We start from the raw sequence: 23,454 nt of genomic DNA, 5'->3' as shown, positions 1-23,454 counted from the left end.
TCCCATATGAGCCTACACAAGTCGTTTAATCCTAATTGCCTAACCTTTACCATTGTTCTGCCTTGGAACCAATACTTAGTAGTAATTCCAAGACAGAAGGTAAGGGTTTGAGAGAGAGAGAGAGAGAGATTGATTCATCCCAAAATGCCAAAATGGAAACTCATAAAATATTATAGACAAATTCCAGAGCTCCCAGGTCAAAGAGAAAATACTTCTAGCAGGTAGAAAGAAATAATTAAAATTTCATGGAGCCACAGTCAGGATCACAAAGGATTTAGTGGCCTCAATGTTAAAGAATCAGAGGACTTGGAAAGTCATATTCTGGAAGGCAAAGGAGCTAAGTTTACAACAACAAATAGCCTACCCAGCAAAACTGACTATAATCCTTCAGGGGGAAAAATTAATATTTAATGAGGGCTTTTAAACTTTCCTGATAACAAGACCAGAGCTAAATAGAAAATTTGACATTGAAACACAAGCCTTAAGATAAATATAAAATAGGTAAACATAAAAGAGTAATGATAAGGGACTCATTAAAGTTAAATTATTTACATTTCTATATGGGTAGATGGTACATGTAACTCCTAAGAACTTTATCATTATTAGAGCAATTAAAAGGAGTTTCCATTAGACATGGGTATGTTTTGATTATTTTGGAAAGATCTTCAAAAAAATGAAGGAGAAAGAAGAATGCATTGGGAGATGGTAGAAAAAACAGGTAAAATGAGGAAATTTCTCAGGAAAAAAAAAGATGTGCAACAAAGAGCTTTTATATTGTAGGGGAAATAGGAGTGTGTGGTGGACAGTGCTTGAACCTCATTCTTATCAGAATGGACTCAAAGTGGGAAGAATATGTATACATGCTCAGATGTGTATAGAAATTTAACTTGTCCAATAGGGAAATAGGAGAGGAAAGGGGTAAGAGAAAGTTTGGGGGGAGGGAGAGAAAAGGGAAGATAGATTAAAGGAGACAGTTGTTAGAATCCAAATACATGTTTGAGGAGTGATAGATTTAAAAGAGAGAAAAAAATAAGTAAGTGGGATGGAGGAAATACAGTTTGTAATCATAACTGTGAATGTGAATGGTATGAGTTCCCCATGAAACATAATCAGACAGTAGAATGGATTAGAAATTATATTTATTTCTTATTTATTTTTGGTTAGATTTATCTAGTTCTGATAGGAGAAGGTTAAGGTTCCCCTCTAGTATAGTTTTACTATCTAGTGTGAGATTTAAAATGGTTGAGGTCTTAAACTGTAGTGAGTTAAAATGGTGGAAGATATAAATTGTGATAGATATAAGAGAGGGTGAATAAATTTGGCCGCAGAAATATGTTTCACTACAGTGTCTTGGTTTTTAAATCAAATATAAGGTGGTCGCCAGGGAAATATTCCCAATTATTCAAATACCCAAGTCAATTGGGTTTTATAGAGATTTTAATTAACAATACAATGAGTAATCAAAGAAAGAGAGAGTAAGAACAGAATAAGTATGAAGGGCCTCAAGCCAATATGGCCTAGACCTGAGTCTTAAGAGAGAAATTAGTCAGTTTTTTAACACTCACCACAAGGTCTGACTAAACAAGGATTCTAGTGACATCAGGCCAGCTCCATCTCAGTGGTCCTCATCAGAGATCCTCCAAAAGGCTTTCTCCAAAAGGATCTATCCAAAAGAATCTGCTTTTTCTTATATAGGGGTTTTTCTCCCATGTCACCTCCCCTAAGTCCCTACATCTACCAATCACTGTAGATGCTTTCCAAAGGACTGCCCATCTAAATTCCTGCTAAGTCAACCAATCTCCTAAGTAAGTCTGAACTAGAGAAAACACAACTAATCTCATCAAGAGAAAACTTGCCGGACCCTTTTAGGTACCGAGCATTCCATTGTATCAATTCTAAAAACAGGCCTGGCTCAAAGAACTCCTTGCCCCACCATAAGCATGGATCCAAGTACTTTTTTTGTTTAGCAAGGAGTTTTTTTTTCCCCTAAAGCAGTCTTAAGTACGGTTGGAGTAGAGGTCCTCCCATTTCTGATCCTGGTGAGTTCTCACATCAAAATGGGGAATGTTTCTCAGTAGGGAATTTGTTCCAATTAAGAATTCCCCTATGGGGAAATTTTTAACATTCACAAGTCTGAGAGATTTCAAGATTTACACTAGTTCCTCCTTAAGCTCCTTTAGTTTCTCCTTTAAAAATCTGGATGCTATACCATTTGTTGCATATATGTTAAGTACTAATAGTTCTTCCTTGTCTATATGTCTTTTATCAAGATATAATTATTTTCCTTATCTCCTAATCAGGTTAATTTTTGCTTTAGCTTTGTCTGAGATCATGATTGTTACTCTTGCTTTTTTCCCTTAATTGAAGCCAAACAGATTCTGCTCCAGCCTCTTACCTTTCTTTACTCTTTGTGTGTCGACTTGTCTCAAATGTTTCTCATAAACAACATATGGTAGACTTCTGGTTTTTAATCCACTCTGCTATCCACTTCTGTTTTATGAGTGAGTGTATCCCATTTACATGCACAATTATGATTACCATCTGTGTATTGCCCTCTATCTTGATTTCCTCTTTTAATCCTGCCTTTGCTCCTTTCACTCTTTCCTTCCATATCAGTGTTTTGCTTTCAGTCACTCCCCGATTTCCCCCTCCTTTATATTACTCCCCTTCCCACCATCACCCTTTTTATAACCCTTCCCACTTATCTATAGGATATTCCCCCCCCAACTTCTTCCTTTCTTGTGTTACTCTTCTCCCCACCATATTTCCCCCTGAAAGAATCTAGTCAGTTTTTATGGGTAAGTGATTCTTAGTTGTAAACTCAGCTCCCTTGCCTTCCATAATAGCATATTCTAAGCCTTCCAGTCCTTCAATGTGGAAACTGCCAGATCCTGTGTAATCTGGACTGGGGCTCTATGATAGTTGAATTGTTTCTTTCTGGCTGCTTGCAGTATTTTCTCCTTGATCTGGGAACTCTTGAACTAGGCTATAATATTCCTGAGAATTGTCATTTGGGTATTTATTGTAGGAGGTGATTTGTGGATTCTTTCAATGTCTATTTTGTCCTTTTGTTCAAGAAAATCAGAGCAGTTTTCTTGGATAGTTTCTTGTAATATGATTTCTAGGCTTTTTTTTGGTCATGACTTTCAGGTAGTCCAATAATTTTAAATTGTCTCCTGGATCTATTTTACAGGTCAGTTATTTTTTTCAATGAAATATTTCATATTTTATTCTATTTCATTATTCTTTTGATTTTGTTTTATTGTTTCTTGATGTTTCATGAAGTCATTAACTTCTATTTGTCCAATTCTAATTTTTAAAGACTGAATTTCTTCCATGACCTTTTGATTCTCCTGTTCTATTTGGTCCATTCTAGTTTTCATGACACTCCTTCATTAGATTTTTTTGCCTCTTTTTAAAGTATGTCAATTCTGTTTTTATGGACACACTTCTCTTCATTGGATTGTGCCTCTTTTTGCAGTTGACCAATTTTGCTTTTTAAACTGTTATTTTCTTTTTGCATTACTTTCATTTCTTTTTTTCTCACTTTTCTTTGACCTCTCATTTGATTTTTAAATTCCTTTATAAGTTCTTATAGACTTTGAGACTAATTCTCACTTTTCTTTGAAGTTTTGCATGTGGTTGCTTGGATCTCATCATCCCCTGTTGGGTCTGTGCTTTGTTCATTGTCCCCATAGAAATTTTTGAGGATTAAGTGTTTATTTTGCTATTTGCTCATTTTCCTAGCCCTTTCCCCCCTTGTAGACTGGTAATTCTGAAAGCTGCTTGCTGATTTTGTCTCCTCTGCTGACTTGTAAAGTTTGTCACTGTGAACTATTTTGATTTGGGGCTTGATCTTCACTACTGCTGAGGAAGCTTAAAAGGGTCCAGCGCTATTGACTTCTGGGTCTCACTGTGGACTGATGCCAGGGCCTGGGATTTCAAGGAGTGGCTCTAAGGTGCTTTTTTTTGGTGTAGCCTGGATCCTGGGATCCCAAAGTTAGTCCATGCCCAGTTGGGGAATGAGGGGTGTGTCTGTGTGTGTGCATGTGTGTGTGCATGTGCGTGTGTGTGTGTGTGTGTGTGTGTGTGTGGTCAGCCAGCATTCCTTTGTGTGCAGTTTTGTTTCTGGTTCCCCCTTATCCCATGAAAATGAACTCTGCCTACCTTTCAAGTTATGTTCGGCAGGAGAGCCCCCTCACTCTGTCTTACTGTTTTTTTGTTTGTTTGTTTGTTTGGTTTTGGTTTTTTGCTCCTGTAATTTTTAGACACTTAAAAAAAACTAGATTGGAAGGATTGTTATAGCGATTTCAGCTTTTACTGCTACTAAGCTGCCCTCTTGACTCTGCCCCTGAATTAGAAACCATAATTCAACAATCTGTTGTTTATAAAAGACACCCTTGAAACAAAAAGACACATAAAGGGCTAGAGTAGAATATATTATGCTTCACCTGAACTTAAAAAGTCAGGGATAGCAATCATGATGTCAGACAAAGCAAAAGCAAAAATAAACCTATTTTTAAAAAGATAATCAAGGAAATTACATTATGCTAAAAGGTACCACAGACAATGAAGTAATATCAGAATTTTTTTACAGCAAGTTTCTCTGAATAAAGGCCTCATTTCTCAAATATGTACTGAGTACAAAACTGAGTCAAGTTTATTAAAATAAAAGTCATTCCCAAATTGATAGTCAAAGGAACAAGCAATTTTCAGAAGGATTCAAAGCTATCTATCTTCATATGGAAAAATACTCTGAATTATTTTTGATTAGAAAAAGACAAATTAAAACAACTCCAAAATGCCACCATATACCTATTCGAAAATTTTTAAATTTTTATTTGATTAAGAGATTTTTTCCATAGATACATGATTTATGTTTTTTCCCTCCCCTCTTTCCTCCCCCCTCCTGTAGCCAATAAGCAATTCCACTGGGTTTTAAATGTGTCATTGATCAAGATCTATTTCCATATTATTAATATTTGCAGTAGGCAAAAAATTGGAAAATGAGGGGATGCCCTTCAGTTGGGGAATGGATAAACAAATTGTGGTTCCTGTTGGTGATGGAATACTATTGTGCTTTCATCTACTATACTTTCCTATTTCTCTCAAAGGCACAACCATCTTTCCACTCTACCAGATGAATAATCTTGGCATTATCCTGGATTCTCCGATCCCTTCTCTTCTCACACAGCTACTCCCTTAGTTCAAACTTTTACCACCTCTCACTTCAGTTATTACCACAGCTACCTAATTGTGCTCTCTGCCTCAAGTCTTTTGTTATTCCAGTCCATTCTACACATTACTGCCCAAGTAATTTACCTTAAGTGAAGATCTGATCATGTGACTCCCTATTCATCTGACTTCTTATTGCCTTTAGGATAAAATATAAAACTGGAAAAACTTATATGAACTGATGCAAAATAAAGTGAGCAGAACTAGAAGAACATTGTATACCAATAATAGAAATATTGTGCGATAATGAATTGTGAAGGATTAAACTATTATCGGCAATGCAAGCATCCAAGATAACCCCAAGGATCACATGCTGAAAAATGTTGTCCATGGCCCTAGCAGGAACTGTCAGAGTCTAAATGCAGGTTGAAACATACCATTTTTCTCTTTATTTCCTTCTTGAATTTTTTCTTGTATGTGAAATATGCTGTCTTCTTTCATGATATGAGAAATATGAAAATATGTATTGGATGACAGTACTGGTATATCCTATATCAGATTATTTGATGCCTTGGGGATCTGGGAGGGAGGGAGAGAATCTAGATTGCAAAATGTCAGAAAATAATTATTTTAAATTGTTTCTACATGTAATAAAAAAATTAAGGATAAAATATAAACTCTTCTGCTTAATTTTTAAAGATTTATATAACTTGATCCCAACCAAGAAATTACTCTACCACCTGCTCTCTTCAATCCATTCAAATATGCTTTCTCCAATGTTGCTCACACATGTTGATTCCCTTCCCTATGCCTTTGATTAGCCATCGCCAATGCCTGGAATCCTCTCCCTCTGTACCTGACTCATAGAGTATTTCTCTTGAAGATGAAGTTCAGGTGCCCTTCTTGGCACTTGCCAACTTCCATCTCAAACTACTTTGTACTGAACTACTTTGCATATATTTGCATTAATTAACTTTATGCTGTATACATACTTTTTCAGTTTTTTGATGTTTAATTCTTACATTTCAAACATTTACAGATTATTCCGACTTTGTGAGAAATCTCATAACAATGCACAACAGTTAAGTAAAATTAAATTACACAGTGACTTCATGCAGTTCATGAAAGTTCCTGTAAAGCTGAGGTGGCCCTGGCTTCACTTGGGCTCTGGCTCCGGCAATGATGGGGCCCCAGTTTCCACCAGGGGCCCTGGCAGTGGTGGTAAGAAAGGCCCAGGGGAGTCAATACCTGATCACCCAAGGAAATCATAGTGTGGAGTCCCAAAGTACTTCTTCTATGCCATGCTGGGGCACATGCCCCTCAAATGGGGGCATTTCTACATCAGAGAAAAGTTCAATCAGAACATAGGGAGGTAGATCTCCAAAGTCAGGTGGGATTTGTTTAAGTTCCATGTATTCTGTGAAAGCATTGAGAACTTCATTTTTCCTGAAGAAATTAGTCCAGAGGTCAAAGGAAGAAAAGTAATGATTAAAGATGAGGTGAAGGAAGAAATGGATTCACTCACTGATATCGAAGATGTTTTTACATCTTCAGGAAATTTGGGGAAAGGGGCTGAGAAGTCCAGTGGCAAAGAGAAAGAAAAGAATTCCTCAAACTCTGGGTATAAAGAAGGTTTAGACAAGGTTAAAGGGAAATGGGTCTCGGAAAAGGTATTAAATGCAAACAACAAGTCCTCTAGTCCAAGTGCAGCCAAACACTGGAGAACTTAGGCAGGCAGTTGTTAATAACTTGGAGAAGAATAAGAAGGAAACAAAAAAATGATGTTGTTTTCTTTAGTGGAAGGAATTTTTGCAAATTTTTATTAAATGACCCAAATTGTTCTGGTGGTATATAGTGTTATTTTTGCTAATCATTGGGAACGGAGCATGAGAAGATTAGCATGAGGAAAGTGGCTGAGAAATCTATCCTCTACTTGCTAGGAATATGATTTGAATACAGAAGAGAGTGTGGCTTATCTTGGTGGCAGTAGGATATATGTTGAGCATTCTAGCTGAGTTCTCAGATTTCCCACAGTAAAATGGCAGTTTTACAAAAATGTCCTTAAGGAAGTATGTGTGTGTGTGTGTGTGTGTGTGTGTGTGTGTGTGTACGTGTGTACATGTATCACTTCCTGATTGTCGGGGGGGGGGTTGGGACAGTAGGATGCAGCACCCCACCATCTAGAAATTTTTGGCTTTCCCTTTCTTTTTACAAACTAAACTTTTATTTATTTTAACTTTTAAAATTGTATATATTTATAGTATTAAAAGAGAAAATATCTTGATATTACAAAATTCTATACATATTTTGTGCATTTCTGAGTGTCTAAACTTTTTTTTGTGTCATCTGCTGGCATTTGCCTGTTGTCTGCAGCTTCCAAAACTACAAAAAAAAATCCCATTTAATTTCTTATGCCTTCCAGCAATATACATCAAAAGTGGAATGGGGAACGATGAGATGGGGAAGGGATAGCTATATAATTTCTGTACTCCTTGTATTTTTTAAGTCAAAACTAATTTCTTAGAGATGTGCTTGCTGATCCTTTGGATGCTTACGTTTTCCTTGACTTGGTATGTGAAACCAGTTGTGGGATCAAATGTATATTTATTATGTGTGTATATAGACATATATTTAACCATAGCAAATATGTGCACGATAACTTTTATATAGATATATGTATAAATGTATATGTTTAACCATAGTAAAGCAAATGCTAGAATGAACTAGGTACGGGACTGCTTTCAAAAGGAGGAATCACAATATGCCAAACTTGTGTTACTCTCCACCACATAGCTCTGAGGAGCAGTAAACCTAGGAAATCATACTGGCTTAAAAGAGAACATTGAATCAGAAGAAAAAACAAAGCTTGCTTTTCTCCCCATGGAAGTAAGTAAATGAAAGATCTCTCCCTGGAGACTCCAGTCAAACCTGTCCACTAAATGTTGTGTGGGGCTGGTGACATTTTCTCATTGAGCACCTCTGAATTGCTTTCTGGTGCCAAAACTGGGATCAGACTTCTCTTTTTGGTACCAGAGAGCCCAAGAACTGTTTTGCCTCATTTGTTGTGTGAGAATGAGAACCAGGAAAACAACTTCTACAAGAACACATGAAAACAAACAACTTTGAAATCTGTAAGCGCTATGATCAATCCGATAATTTTTCACAACTCTAGAGGACTGGTGTTGTGAAGAGGTGATGGATTGGGGGTATGGAATGATACACACCCACAGAGCCATTGGAGAAATGCTATGCTTGAGTATGTACATTTGTTAAAAGAAATTTGCTTTTTTTAATACGGTGGGAGGTAGAAGAGAAAGAAATTAAATAGATTTCTGTTAATTTTTTTAAATAGAGAGGTGGCAGAGTACTACAGATATAAAAAAAAATTACACGAACTTTTAAAAAATGGATTTTTGTGCTTTTTATTCAGCAGTCAAACAAGGGTATGTTTCACTAGACTAAGGTTCCCTCCCATAAAAATGTCATTTATTTGATCTGTCTGCAACTCTGAGTAATAAATAGAACTGCTACAAATGCTCAATAGTGCAGTATATAATACCAAGCCACGAGTATCTCAAAATAGTCATGACCTTAAAACAAATTTCTCAGGAAAAAATACAACACAAGATTAAGTTTTTGCAATATTCTTTCAGTATAAGACACTAATAAAATATTTTTCTTAAAAATTAAATCATGAAATATCAAACTAGTTACATTTTTAAAAAATTAACAGTTCTATTCCATTTCTGTTCCTCCTACCTCCCACCCCCTTGAAGGGGGGGGGAAGCAAATTTCTTTTTAAAAATATACATACTGAAGCAGAGTATTCCTCCATTGGCTCTGTGTCATTCTATATCTCAGATCCCGTCATGTCTTCATAATGTGTGACATGTTTCATCATCAGTCCTCTGGACTGATGAATGAATGGTTGTTGGATTGATAATAGTTCTTATAGATCTCAGTTTGTTTGTTTTCATGTGTTCTTGTATAAACTGTTTTCCTGGTTCTCATTCCACTTTTCATTGGTTTATAAAAATCTTCCAAATTATTCACTTTTATAATATTGATGTCTAGCATAACTTGTTCTTTTGTTTCTGTGTACTTCACACTGCATCAGCTCCATATCTTCTTTTCTCTCCTTTTCCCAGACTTCCTCATAGGGCAGGTCCCTTGATACTTTTTTTTTTTAACCCTTACCTCATTTCTTAGAATCAATACTATTAGTTCCAAGGGAGAAGAGAGATAACAGCTAAGTGATGGGGGTTGAGTGACTTGCCCAGAGTCACACAGCCATGAAGTGTCAGGGGTCAAATGTGCATTCAAGACTTCCTTTCTCTAGGCCTGACTCTATAACCTAGCTGCTCCTCCTTCCCCCTTTTTTAAAAGTCACCTATTTCCTCATCTCTTACAGCACAATAATATTCTATCCCATTCATCTGTAGCTTATTCAGCTCTTCCTCAATTGATGGAAATCCTCTTAGTTTCTGTTTCTTTCTTTTTTTTTTGCCACCACAAAAAAAGATCTGTACTAAATATTTTGTACATATAGGACCTTTTCTTCTTTCTTTGTTCTCTTTTGGGTATAGCCCTAGCGGCGCTATAAGTGAGTAAAGGAAATGCACTATTTTAGTAACTTTTTGTGTATAATTCCAGACTTCTTTCCAGTATGGTTATACCAATTCACAGGTCACCAACAGTGTGTCAATGTGCCTACTTTCCCACAGCCCTTCCAGAATTTCTCATTTTTCATTTTTCTTACCTTTGCTACTCTGAGGAGAGTGGGGGTAGAATTATAGAATTGCTTTAATTTGCATGTAAATTGCTACCTTCTGTCTTAGAGTCAATATCGATTCTAAGACTGAAGGGCCATTCTAAGGCAAGGGTCAGGCAGACAGGGTTAAGTGACTTGCCCAAGGTCATGCAGGAAGGAATTACCTGAGGCCAGATTTGAACATAGGTCATCCCAACTCCAGAACTGGTAGTCTATCCCCTGTGCTACCTAGTTGTCCCTGCTATACATATTTTTATAAGCCCTAGTTGTCTTCCTAATTAGAATGTAAATTCATTGAAAATAGGAATTGCTTCATCCTATAAAGGATCCCCGGTGCCTAGCATAGTACCTAACACATAGCAGCCACTTAATAAATTGCTAGTGATTGATTGATACACTGGCAGTTTCTCTGGCCCTGTTTCTTCATCTGAGTAATGATATGATCCTTGCTGGCATATAATAACTTAAACATTTTGTAATCTTTTTTTTTCATTTGATTCTCATCACAACTCTGCAAGGTAGATCATTTAAATATTATTGGTCCCAAGAAGCAGCATGGTCTAATGGAAAGAGCAGTTGTAAAAATTAAATTTGTCTCTAGTAATAAAAATATTATATTTTAAGAGGTTTATTAAGGATTATTAGAAAATCAAGGAATAAAGAAGATACAAAATAATAAACCACGTGCCCATGGCTGATTAGCCAATTCAGAACCCCCGTGCTTAGCTTACTACATCATTGCAATGGAAGAGAGAGAGGTAGGTGTTACTGCCACTTAAATACTAATTGTGATCTCACCCAGGTGGAGACTCGGGTGAGATTATAGGGAATTCTGGGAAATACCAAGGACTTCTGGGGATTGAAGTCTAGGGTTCAAAATCTCCATTTTACACAGTAAATGTGGAGTCAGAGGAAAGATTTGAATCTCAACTCTGACAATTGATGACTTTGTGACCTTCGGCAGGACACAGCCTTTGAGCCACAGGCTCCCCTTTTGTAAAGTGGAGATAATAATAGTACTAATCTAACAGGATGATAAGGAACAAATTAGATAATAAAGGAGGAGCAGAGAAGGGTGGCTCAGTGGAATAAGAACCAGGTCCAGAGATGGGAGGTCCTTAGTTCAAATCTGGCCTCAGACACTTCCCAGCTGTGTGACCCTGGGCAAGTCACGTAACCCCCATTGCCTAGCCCTTACCACTCTTCTGCCTTGGAAAGAATACACACACAGTGTTGATTCTAAGACAGAAGGTGAGGAAGAAGATTATACATGAAAAGTATGTTATACATTTTAATGAGTTATATAGATGTTAACTGTTTTAATCCACATTTTATCCAATTAAGCTACTGCAGATAGTGGAGAACCAGCAGATAGCACGGTGTTATACAGAGTAGATGCTTAGTAAATGTTAAGTTTGCTAATGAATGAGAAGACAAAAAAATAGTGCTTGTTCTGCCTAAAAGTAATACTGCTAGTCATCTGTATGAATTGGTTTCTACCATGAAGGACAGTAATTGTTCATATACATGTACATATGTAGATAGATAGATAGATGGAAGGATGGATAGATAGATAGATAGATGGAAGGATGGATAGATAGATAGATAGATGGAAGGATGGATAGATAGATAGATAGATAGATAGATGGAAGGATGGATAGATAGATAGATAGATAGATGGATGGATAGATGGATAGATAGATGGATGGATAGATGGATAGATAGATGGATGGATAGATGGATGGATAGATGCATAGATAGATAGATAGATAGATGGATAGATGGAAGGATGGATAGATGGATGGATGGATAGATGGATAGATGGAAGGATGGATAGATGGAAGGATGGATAGATGGAAGGATGGATAGATGGATAGATGGAAGGATGGATAGATAGATGGATAGATGGATGGATAGATGGATAGATGGATAGATGGATAGATAGATAGATAGATAGATAGATAGATAGATAGATAGAAGGATGGATAGATGGAAGGATGGATAGATAGATGGAAAGAAGAATGGATAGTTAGATAGATAAATAGATGGAAGGATGAATGGATAGGTAGATAGATGATAGATAGATGGAAATAGAAAGAGACAGACATATATAGATATGTAGATATATAGATACAGATGCCTAATATGAACATAATGGTAAACTCTAAAAGCTCATCCTCAGTAGTGAAGGCTGGTCATCTGCTTAAATCAAGATTCCAGTAGTTGGTCTCTTAAGATGTTTTCCATCTCTGAAGCCCATAAAGTGAATTGCTGTATTAGCCCAAATATATTACAACCCCGAATATAGTGCGATCCTAAGTATTTTGAAGGGTAACTCAGAAAGAGGAAACATACTTGGGTTTTGGAAGAAGCCTTTTTACCAACATGGTCAATATTATTTTCTCTACCCATCATCAAACAAGTAACAGGTAAATGTTGAGAAATTATAACTACAAGGGCCTTGATGTAGGACCTACCAAAACCAAAAACACTGGCATTAGATCTATTGCCACCGCAGCACAGCGTGTGTGTGAAAAACAATTCCCATGAAACAACACATACGTGAAGTTGCAACAATTTAGCCTAAATCTATTTTCAGGGTTCTCCTCAAGACATTTCCAGGACATTTGAACAATGTTACATTGTAACACGAATTCTCAATTCATTTATGATGGAGTGATTATAAATAGATGCACTAAAATGCATGCTGAGGTGCACAATACACAACTTATAGTTTCGAAGCTGGAAGTGCTCAAATATAGTGTGAATATGACTTTCAAAGGTAAATATTTGGGGAAAATTGTCGCACTATATTCGGGCTAATGTGGTATAGTGCCTAGTCATCATTTCTAAAGCAGTCAAAAGGAATGTAACTTGGAGCATGGAGATGATGAATGGATTTGTGAAGGATTCTTCCCCATGTGCATCTTATACTTACAAAGGATAATTTTTAGTTCCTCATTGAAGTCTTAGTGCAAAGCAGAACTTCTTCAGCTGAAATTTAAGCGGAAGTTAGGGGGGAAAACCTTGCCGATCACTCCTACTCTAAATCAGTCTTTAGTTTTCATATTCTTTGTTTTTAGTTGAACAGGTTAAATTAGCTACATCATCAGTTTGTGTTTACTGAGCTTCTTCCCTAAAGATAATGAGCCTAAATTGGTTCCTCCCAAGAATGTAAGGCTGATTTAATAGAAAAACAATATAATTGAGGCAGCTAGGGAGCATAGTGGATAGAGCAACAGGCCTGAAGTTGGGAGGATCCAAGTTCAAATCTGGTTTCAGAGACTTCTTAGCTATATGACCCTGAGCAAGTCACTTAACTCTAAGGGAGAAAGTAAGTATTTAAAAAAAAAAAGAAAAACAGCACAATTAATTATATAAGCAACAACCAAACAATTATATCAGTAGACACAGGCAAAAAAAAAATTTTGGGCAAAATGCAACATTTAAATTTTTTTGTAAAATGTAGGTACGGAAGGGCTTTTCATTAATATGATCAAGAGTATAGATCTAAATTCAAGAGCTAGCATTATTTGTAATGGCAAAGCACTGGAAGTGTTCTCACTACAAAGAGGTATAAAATAAGGCTACCTCTATCCCCAGTGTTATTTGACATAGTAGAAATAACACAAGAAAGTAAAATTAAATGTGTAAACATCAGCAAAAAGTTATCCAGAGAAGAGTTACAAATTCAAATCAAATGTTAAGTACCTACTAAGCACTATGCTAGGTAATGGAGATTCAAAGACAAAAATTAAACAGTCCTTGCCTTCAAGGTGCTAACATTCAGCAGGAAGAGACAACCTATACATAAGGAAATATGTTTTTAAAAACTATACGTATAATGGGGAAGAAGAACTAATAACTAAGGGAATCAGGCAAGGCCTAATGTAGAAAATGGTGCTTGAACTGAGTATTAAATGAAACTAAGGATTCTAAGAGGAATAGGTGAGGGAGAAGTGCATTTTAAGCATGGGACACACAATGCAAAAGTAGAAAGATGAAAACTTGAATGTTGTATGTGAGGAACAGGAAGAAGATCAACATGACTGAAAGAAGGGTATAGGAAGGAGAATGTAGGACAGAGTTGGAAAAATAGGTTGGGACCAGTTTGTGAAAGATGCTAGAAGTCAAACACAGGAGTTTGTATTTGATCCTAAAGGGGAGATAAAGTCAGAGTTTCCTGAGTAGGGTAGCTATGTGGAAGTTGACTTAAAATGGAGAGATACTAGATGCAAAGATAGAAATTAGGAGACTGTTTTAATAGATAAGGTGATCAGAGCCTGAATAGAGGTAGTGGTTCTATGAGTAAAGAAAAGGGAATGGGTGTGAAAGATGTCATAGAGTAGAAACAACAAAATTTGGCAATTGATTGGCTATATGGAATTAAAGATAATGCCAAAGCTGTGTACCTGAACGAATGGAAAGATGGTGACGCACTTATTATAAGTGAGGCTCTGGAGGGAAAGATATCTAGTTCTGTTTTAGACATACTGAAGTCTAAGATACCTACAGATTATCCTATTTGAAATGTGCAATTAGCAGTTCAAAATGGGATCCCAGAAAACAAAAGAGCAACTAGCACCACATATAGACAGATTCGTATTACAGAAGATACAAGGGACAATGGTAGGGACATGGTATTTATCCTTAGTTTACCATCTCCACTGTTTCTGTTTAATTACCGAACTTTTTCTTAAAAGAAGCAGTATGGCATGTGGAAAGAATGCTGAGAGAACTGGATTCAAATCTGCCTCTCGTACTTTGTAGCTAGATGAATATGGACAAGACACTTAATCTACTCAACCCTCAGTTGATTTACACTTATAAAATGGGGATGGTGACATTTATATCATTGAATCTTCCCCAAATGAAATGACATGTGTAAATTGTTTTGAAATTTTATAGAGCTACCACAAGGTCCACTATGATTATTTTCACAGCTCAAATTCTGTTAACATGGGGAAATGCAAGCATATTGGTACAGTTTTTCTTATCTCATTGCTTTGGGTTGGTTTTTTTTTTATATATAGGTTAGTATACTGAAGCATGAATCTATCTAATTTTCTTTATTACTGCAACTGAATTCTTTTCTCTTCTTACAGAATGAAGGGATACGTGTGCTCTTCTAAATACCCTCTGCGACAGAAGATTTTCATACTGTTTTTGACACTATGGTTGTTCTCTTTATTGAAACTTTTAAACGTGAAAGGATCTTTCTTCTCAAGAAAAGGCATTTACTTAGTCGAACGATCTTTAAGCACTTCATCCTATGTAAGAAACAAGTATACTTTTGTCAGAGGTGAATACAGGTACAAAATTAACTGTTCCCGTATTTATGAGCAAGAGCCTGTGGAGATTGGCAAGACACTGGAGATAAGGAAGAAAGACATCATTGATTTAGATGATGAAGATGTTGTAGAAATGACCAAAGATTGTAAGGTCTATCAGACCATAAGAAGATACCACCTGAAGACTGTTTCAACAGAAGAGCAAAAATTCCCAATAGCTTATTCTTTGGTAGTTCACAAAGATGCCATCATGGTTGAAAGATTGATCCATGCAATATACAACAGTCACAATGTTTATTGTATTCATTATGATCAGAAATCACGTTCCACTTTCAAACTTGCCATGGACAATATAGCTAGGTGCTTTTCCAACATTTTCATCGCTTCCAAATTAGAGACAGTGGAATATGCTCACATTTCCAGGCTCCAAGCTGATTTTAATTGCTTGTCTGACCTGCTGAAATCCCATGTTCCTTGGAAGTATGTTATTAACCTGTGTGGGCAAGATTTTCCTTTAAAATCAAACTTTGAATTAGTAACTGAGTTGAAAAAACTAAATGGAGCAAATATGCTCGAGTCAGTGAAGCCAAGTAGCACCAAAAAGGAAAGATTCATTTATCACCATGAACTCAAAATTGTGCCTTATGACTACACAGTAATGCCTGTAAGGACAAACATTTCCAAGGAAGCTCCACCTCATAACATTGAGATTTTCGTGGGTAGTGCTTATTTTGTTTTAAGCCGAGCCTTCATTAACTATACTTTCAATAACCCCCTTGCTAAAGACTTATTTGAGTGGTCTAAAGATACATACTCCCCAGATGAGCATTTCTGGGCCACCATGATCCGAGTACCAGGAATACCCGGGGAGATATCCAGATCAGCACAAGATGTCACAGACTTACAAAGTAAAACTCGACTGGTCAAATGGAATTACTTAGAAGACCATTTCTATCCTCCCTGTACTGGCTCTCATCTTCGTAGTGTATGTATCTATGGGGCAGCTGAATTAAGATGGCTTATGAAATATGGACACTGGTTTGCCAATAAATTTGATTCCAAGGTGGACCCAGTTTTAATTAAATGTTTGGCCGAAAAGCTTGAAGAACAGCAGAGAGAGTGGGTTCGTTTATCTTCAGAAAAATTATTTATGATTGGAACTCCCACAACTGTGTCACTGTAGGATTCCCATGCTAGAAATATTGTAACGTTTTTAATAAGGGCTGTTGCTATATGATGACATGTAACATCGTTGTGATTATATAAACATTATTCTCCTATATTTTGGAAAGATGTCTAATACATGGGAATAGAACGAGGATTATCGAAAGTGGGCATACAATGGTAATTTGCTTGTGCATATCACACCTTTTTGTAATTCCATTGAATGGAATTTTTGTGACCTTCAAAATATTTAGGTGTTAAAGGGCAAATTATAATAATGAAGCATATCATACCCTTGGGAAACTTCCCATCGAATTCATATTTAGTATCTTTATAGTGGCCTTGAGACATTCATAGTAGTCCAGGTAGCAATTAGATATTGCTGAAGGAAGTTTAGTCAGAGCATGCCAAAGGCATTTCAGATGGTCTTTAAGCCCAGAAATCAACATTCCATTCCTCTCTCATTTCAGTTGCCTGATTTTTAAAAACTTTTTCAAAGGTAGGAGGAAGGACTGTCTACTACCTCAAGAAGAACTCAAAGAAAAGTCCAACTTCCTGCTATATCATCGTTCGTAATCAATTTTGTGCTCCTTATATTCAGAGTGCACAAAGACACCATTGAAGGGGTCTGATGGTAAGTATGTGTGGCGGTCAAACTTCTTACGCAGAACTGAAGATCTAAGGAGTTTCTGGGATTATATGCCCCACATTACTCACTGATGTGGTTGGATGGCACAATTATTTTTTCGCAACTATTTTTTAAAACTTTCACCGTCATCTGATAAAGTAAAAGTTAGTTGAGATTTTGCAGGATCAAACTTGGGAATCCAGGGCCACGGTACATTTTGGTTAGAAGAGATGCCTTCTATGAATTTGATTTAATTGGCGGAACTATCATGTTTAGAGTCACTGTGAATTTTCTTCAAAAGAAGGTGTGAAAAACGGCAGCTTTCTAAAATAAACATCTTGATTGTCATTTTAATTATGCCTGGAGTATTTGTCCAAAGAGTATGATACAGTGGAACAATGGATTTGGAATCAGAGGATCGGAGTCCTTCCATTTACATGTCTGTATGACCTTGGACAAATCACTTTACTTTCTGGACCTCAGTTTCCTCAGATATAAAAATGGGGACAGGAAGGTTGGACTCTGACTTCTAAGGTCACTTCCATCTCTAAGTCTTATCATTTCAAGTAGATAAGTTTTAAAACTGCAGAAATCATTTGCCTATCTCTTGACTACAAAATGAAAAAAAATTTTCCAAAAGCAAAGTTAACAAATTGTAAAAAGTTTATAAATTGAAGTTCTTTTATCATCCTTTGATGACCTGTGAGTATAATGTGGATTTTCTCCACCAGTGCATCTTACAGCCTCTCCTTACCAGACCTTAGTGCAGACAGCCTTCATGAAATCTAACTCTTGGTGGTCAGTCTTCTGGTGATGAACTTCTATCAACTTTTCTCGGTTGGACTTGAGATGACAAGCACAAAGTCAGTCCTTCAGCGAAGGTCAAAGCAAATGAGATCTGCAGCTAGGTGACTCAGTGGATAGAGTCAGGCCTAAAGATAGATCCTGAATTCAAATGTGGCTTCTAACACTTCCTAGCTGTATGACCCTGAGCAAGTCACTTAACCCCATTTGCCTAGCCCTTACCCTTCAAGCTGCCTTGTAAGCGATACTTGATTCTAAGACAAAAGGTAAAGGTTTAAAAGCGGGGGAAAGCTAAATGAGTTTGTCTCCTACTCTCATTGGCCTTTGAGAACCCAATCAGTGGACAGATGACTCACTAGAGTGGGGAATTTGGCATAACTTTGCTGAGAACTTCTAAAAACCTGCTCCTTGGAGCTGGTTAATGGAATTTTCATTATGAAAAGTGGTTAAGATGCAAATTATGTTTGTTTGTGTAACTTCACAGAGAAAGGAGGGAAAGATGGTTGAGGGAAGGTTAGAAAGTCTTACCAACTTTCCCTCGAAAAGTCACAGAATTTAGGTGAGTGTTTTTTGAGTATTTTCAGTTCAAAGGCTGCTTTAGTAACCACCCACAATGATAGTTATTTATGCCAAAAAAACAAGCTAGTTGGATACTTGACTGTAGTATTATGTATATAATGATTTCTGGATTTTGTTTCATAATAATCATATGTGAAATGCACTTTGGTTTATTTTATGGGGCACGTTGCTTACTAAGTGAGATGACATCCTCACTCCTTTCTTTTCTTTCTGCATTCCCTTCCAAACATGCCAGTGACCAAATATAGCTTATTCAGAGCTTCTCATCCTAAAAATAAGTCACTCTTTGAGTTACTTCAGTGATTTGCCAGAGGTTCCTCTAGCAATTAATTAGACTAACTTAATTGGATAAAGGCCTGCCTTATTCCCAGATCCTTTTGATATGTACAGTGGCAATGGGAAATAGGCAGCTATTGAGATACTAAGGAGAAGGATCATGACAGTGGATAAAGTGCTAGACTTGAAATCGAGAATACCTGGGTTCAAATATTGCCTCAGACTTTAAGCCAGTCCGTTAACTTCTTTTGGCCTCAGTTAGTTCTTCATCTGTAAAATGAGGGTTGAAACTTGATGACTTCTAAAGTCGCTCCCAGGCCTAAGTCAGCAATCTCTTACCTACACCAGTTTCTCTCCTCTTGAGGTGAACCTGTGCATTGGGAAATAACATTATTGACCCATCACTTTATTGCTGCATACAAATGGAAAAGCAGAGCCATTAGCTCTAGCTCTAATTCCAATGATCCTGTGATTTATTAAATGCAAGGTACTGTGCTAGGCACACAGGAAGCTACAAAGATAAATAATTCATAGTCTTTGCCTTTATATAATCTTAAAAGGAAGATAAAACATGTCCCTTTTTGTAGTCCTTTCCACACCGGCTGCCAGATTAATCTTCCTAATTCACAGCTCTGATCATTTTACTCCATTGTTCAAAAAACCTCCTATAGCTCCCCATTGCCTACCAAGTAAAGTCCAAATATGCAGTAGCTGAATTTTCTTTCCCTTTTATGAGTCCATTTTTTGTATTAGGTAATCAGATTGCATATGTAATGTCTGGGAAACTTTTACAGTGAGCTGAGTATTGGACTCAAGACTAAGAATTCCTCCCTCTTATTTCTCACTCTGTTCTCTGTAGCCTTTGCAGTTACTTTCCTAAAAGTCCAGGATATGGGAAAACCTCCCAATACCTTTCTTTGACAGCTATCCCTCCTCCTTGTTCTTTAAAACCCGATTTCTGTTATGCAGTCTTACAACATTTATCTCCACCCTGAAGTTGCCCATTCAAGGATTAGGTATGTGAGTCTTTTAAATGATCCTGCGCATAGTATTTATTGGACTTAAACTATAAGCTCTGTAAAGGCGAGAAATTTGTCATTGTAAATGACTTATGAATGGGTATTAGATAATGTTAATAATGAAAAATGCTACTTTCTAATTTATATCATGTAAATAATGTCATGTTGCAAAAGCTTGATGATGAAATGTTAATGTTTACGGTTTTCAATGCTATGGATTGAAATCATTTCTATATATGTGAAATGGGAAGTTTCTACCTGCTCCTTCAAATGTGACAACAGATGTATATTTTAACACGTTTCCTAAAAAAGAATGGTTATCAGGAATTTTGAAATTATAAAGTGCTCTATACATGTGAGTATATATTATAGCAGTTCATAGAAGTATAACCATAGAGTGACTGGAGTTTTGTTTTGCATTAGCATTTTGACTGACTCGTTTCTAAATCCTCTCCATGTAGATTACCTTTTTCAGAGAGCACATCTTTTCAATTGGATGCCTTTTGAGTACGTTGTTTGTGCATTTTTGTAATATGCCACTGATGTGTGTTAATTTTCTGATATTTTCAAATAAAACGTGTTTGAAATGAATCAAAAATTGTATTGCATGGTGCTTCTTTTAAGGCAAACCCATAGATACCAGAGGCCATCGCCATGGTGTCATTTTATAGATATTGTCAATCTACAATTGGTCCCTGAGAATAAACAAATGTTAAAATAAATAGAAACTGAAGACAGAACCTGATCTGTCTGCTGAACTGCTGTCCCTGGGAGTACTTCATAAATCAAGGGGGCCTCAAGAGCTAGAAGAGAGTGACAAATTTGGTACGTGAAAGGAGGATGAGAAATGATGTCTTAGGTAGCAATCCTCCTGAAAGAGTTAATTCAATGAACATATACTCAACATGTACCATGTGCACTCCAGACATGTGGATGTCTATATGATTTTAGTGATACCTTTTGTTTCTATGCTACATTGATTTCTAGATATGTCCCTTTACCCTTCCTTCCTTCCCCAGCAAGCTTGTCTTGTAATTGATTGAAAAGCAATTAGGTAAAACCAAACAATACATGGGCTCTCCAGAGATATTTTCAGTGGAAAGCCATGTAAACCACTGAATTTCCCAGACTCCTTCCCCATAACCTTTTTTGGCCCCATCGGTTAGACAGTGAACGTGTAGCTCCAACCTAAGATTAGGGACTCGGGGACACAGTCTGAGAGCCTACGTGACAGCTAGTTGTGAGCAGGGCATAAAGTAGTGTGGGGGTAGAGGAACTATTGGGCATGACATGTCAACAAATCAAAGAGAGATCTATGAAACCTAGACACATACTAAAAGAGAATCTTGGCACAAAACAGCAGAGAAACATTATCTCTTTTATCAATGGCCTAAAGCAATTCAAATACATTAGGCTAAGAGCAAACACTGGCGGAATGGCAGCTTTTCAGCCTCTGAAATTGTATCTTGCAGAATAGCAAGAGGGATTTCATAAAGAATGGAATAGGATCTGTGTATGATTTCTGTGGCATGACTTAAAGGAAAAACTGGAAAAACAGCTAGATAGTTGGCTAATTAATATCTAGCATTCTTTTTTTTACATTTCATTTTCATTTTTATTTTGCAATTTCATGTAAACCAAAATTTTTAGTATTCATTTTTTTTTAGAGTTTAAACAAAAATCCTTGCCTTCCATCTTAGAATCAATACTATGTATTAGTTCCAAGGCAGAAGAGTGGTAAGAGCTAGGCAATGGGGGTCAAGTGACTTGCCCAGGGTCACACAGCTAGGAAGTGTTTTGAGACCAGATTTGAACCTAGACAGGACCTCCTGTCTCTAGATTTGACTCTCAATCCACTGAGCCACCCAGCTGCCCCTTAGCATTCATTTTTAAAAATTTTGAGTTCCAAATTTCCTTCCTCCCTCTTTTCGGGAAGGCAACCAATTTGATATAGATTATACATGTGCAGTCATGTAAAACATATCCATATTTGTCATGTTGCAAAAGAAATGCAAGTCAAAAAGAGAATATTTGACAAAGTTTAAAAAGGAAAAGTATGTTTATAGTTTACATAATAATAGTTTTAATCTGTGTTTGGTCACTATCAGTTCTTTCTCTGGAGGTGGATAGAATTTTTTAAATCACAAGTCATTAGGCATTACTTTGAATCATTATATTGCCGAGAATAGCTAAGTCATTCACAATTCTCACACGATATTGTTGTTACTCTGCATAATGTTCTCCTGGTTCTGCTCATTTCGCTTTGTATCCGTTCATATAAGTTTTCCCAGGTTTTCTGAAATCTTCCTGTTCATCATTTCTTACAGCACAATTGTATTCCATCACAATCATACACCACAATTTGTTCAGTATTCTCCAGTTGGTGAGCATCCCCTCAATTTCCAGTTCTTTGCCATTACAAAAAGAACTGCTCTAAATATTTTTGTCCCAGTGGATTCTTTCCTCTTTTCTTTGATCTCTTTGGGATACGGATCTAGTAGTGGAATTGTTGGGTCAAAGGGTATGCCCTCTTTTATAGCCACTTGGGCATGGTTACAAATTACTTTTCAGAATGATTAGAACAGTTCACAAGTCCACCAACAAAATTGCCTGTTAATCTTGACTGATGCTTTAGTAACCTGATACCAAAGTATCCAGTCAATTGAATCTTTCAGGCAACCCGTTAGGAAGATCTACCAATTTGGATGAACTTTGGGCTACTTTGAAGAGATGTTTTCATAGCTTCATTGACCACAGAGCCTGTAATAAAACAAGTATTTCCAGGACAGCTTCTAAATGGAAAAGCTCCTCGATAATGAATGTAATACCTGACACATGCTTGTTCAGGAGGCAGCTCCTGTGAACTCAGTGAAGTGAGGGTCAACTCCAGAATAAGGAGGTCCTGGGTTCAAACATGGCCTGAGACACTTCCTAGTTGTGTGACCCTGGTCAAGTCATTTAATTCCCATTGCTTAGCCCTTAACACTGGGTATTGGTTCCGAGTCAGTACTGATTCTAAGGTGGAAGGTAAGGGCTTTAAAAAAATGCTTGTTGATTGTCTTGAGGACTTTCTGCTGCTACATTACTAAGCCTTGAGATTTAAAGATCTGTTCTCTGACAGTGCCTATTCCCTTCACAACGTCCACCACGGTACATCCACACCTCAGCCATATAAGGGAAGTGTTTCACTGCAATATGAAGGAGCATACCAGCATATCTAGGAGATATTGTGGGTTTGGTTCTAGATTACAAAAATAAAACAAATGTTGTAATAAAGCAAGTCACCTAGCAATATTTGATTTCCCAGCATATATACAAGTTATTCTTTTTAAACCCATACCTTTTGTCTTCATATCAGTTCTAAGGCAGAAGAGTGGCAAGGTTCAGTGACATGCCCAGGGTCATGCTGCTAGGAAGTATCTGAGACCAGATTTAAACCCAGGTCCTTTCAGCTCCAGGCCTGGTGCTCTAACCACTGTGCTACCTAGCTTCCCAAAAAGTTACGTTCATACTATAAAATATGTATGCTATAGTAAAATATCTAAACAAAGTCAATGTATATGCCTTAATTAAAAGTAATGCGAAAAAATGCTAAGCATCATTTGAGCCACCTTCAGTGAATTACTTCTTTTTCCTTTTCTAAACCCTTACCTTCAGCCTTAGAATAAATACCAAGTATTAGTTCCAAGGCAGAAGAGTGGTAAGGGCTAGGCAATGGGGGTCAAGTGACTTGCCCAGGGTCACACA

The 23,454-nt window shown here is 36.9% G+C and overlaps 1 protein-coding gene across 1 annotated transcript in view; it reads left to right on the top strand.

Annotated features, from left to right (window-relative positions):
- GCNT4 (glucosaminyl (N-acetyl) transferase 4) overlaps window positions 1-20,305 on the top strand; it is a 50,401-nt gene extending 30,096 nt beyond the window's left edge. Inside the window, exon 2 of the mRNA XM_007486534.3 lies at window positions 15,052-20,305. Coding sequence (XP_007486596.1) covers window positions 15,053-16,420 — 1,368 coding nt within the window. The 5' untranslated portion in view covers window position 15,052 and the 3' untranslated portion in view covers window positions 16,421-20,305. The remainder of the gene's footprint in view (window positions 1-15,051) is intronic.
- The last annotated feature ends 3,149 nt before the right edge of the window (window positions 20,306-23,454 follow it).

This window comes from Monodelphis domestica, chromosome 3 (genome assembly GCF_027887165.1).
Source record: "Monodelphis domestica isolate mMonDom1 chromosome 3, mMonDom1.pri, whole genome shotgun sequence".
NCBI classification, from domain to species: Eukaryota; Metazoa; Chordata; class Mammalia; order Didelphimorphia; family Didelphidae; genus Monodelphis; species Monodelphis domestica.
The sequence above is the reverse complement of the archived record's forward strand: the minus strand, read 5'-3'. Positions and strand labels throughout refer to the sequence as shown.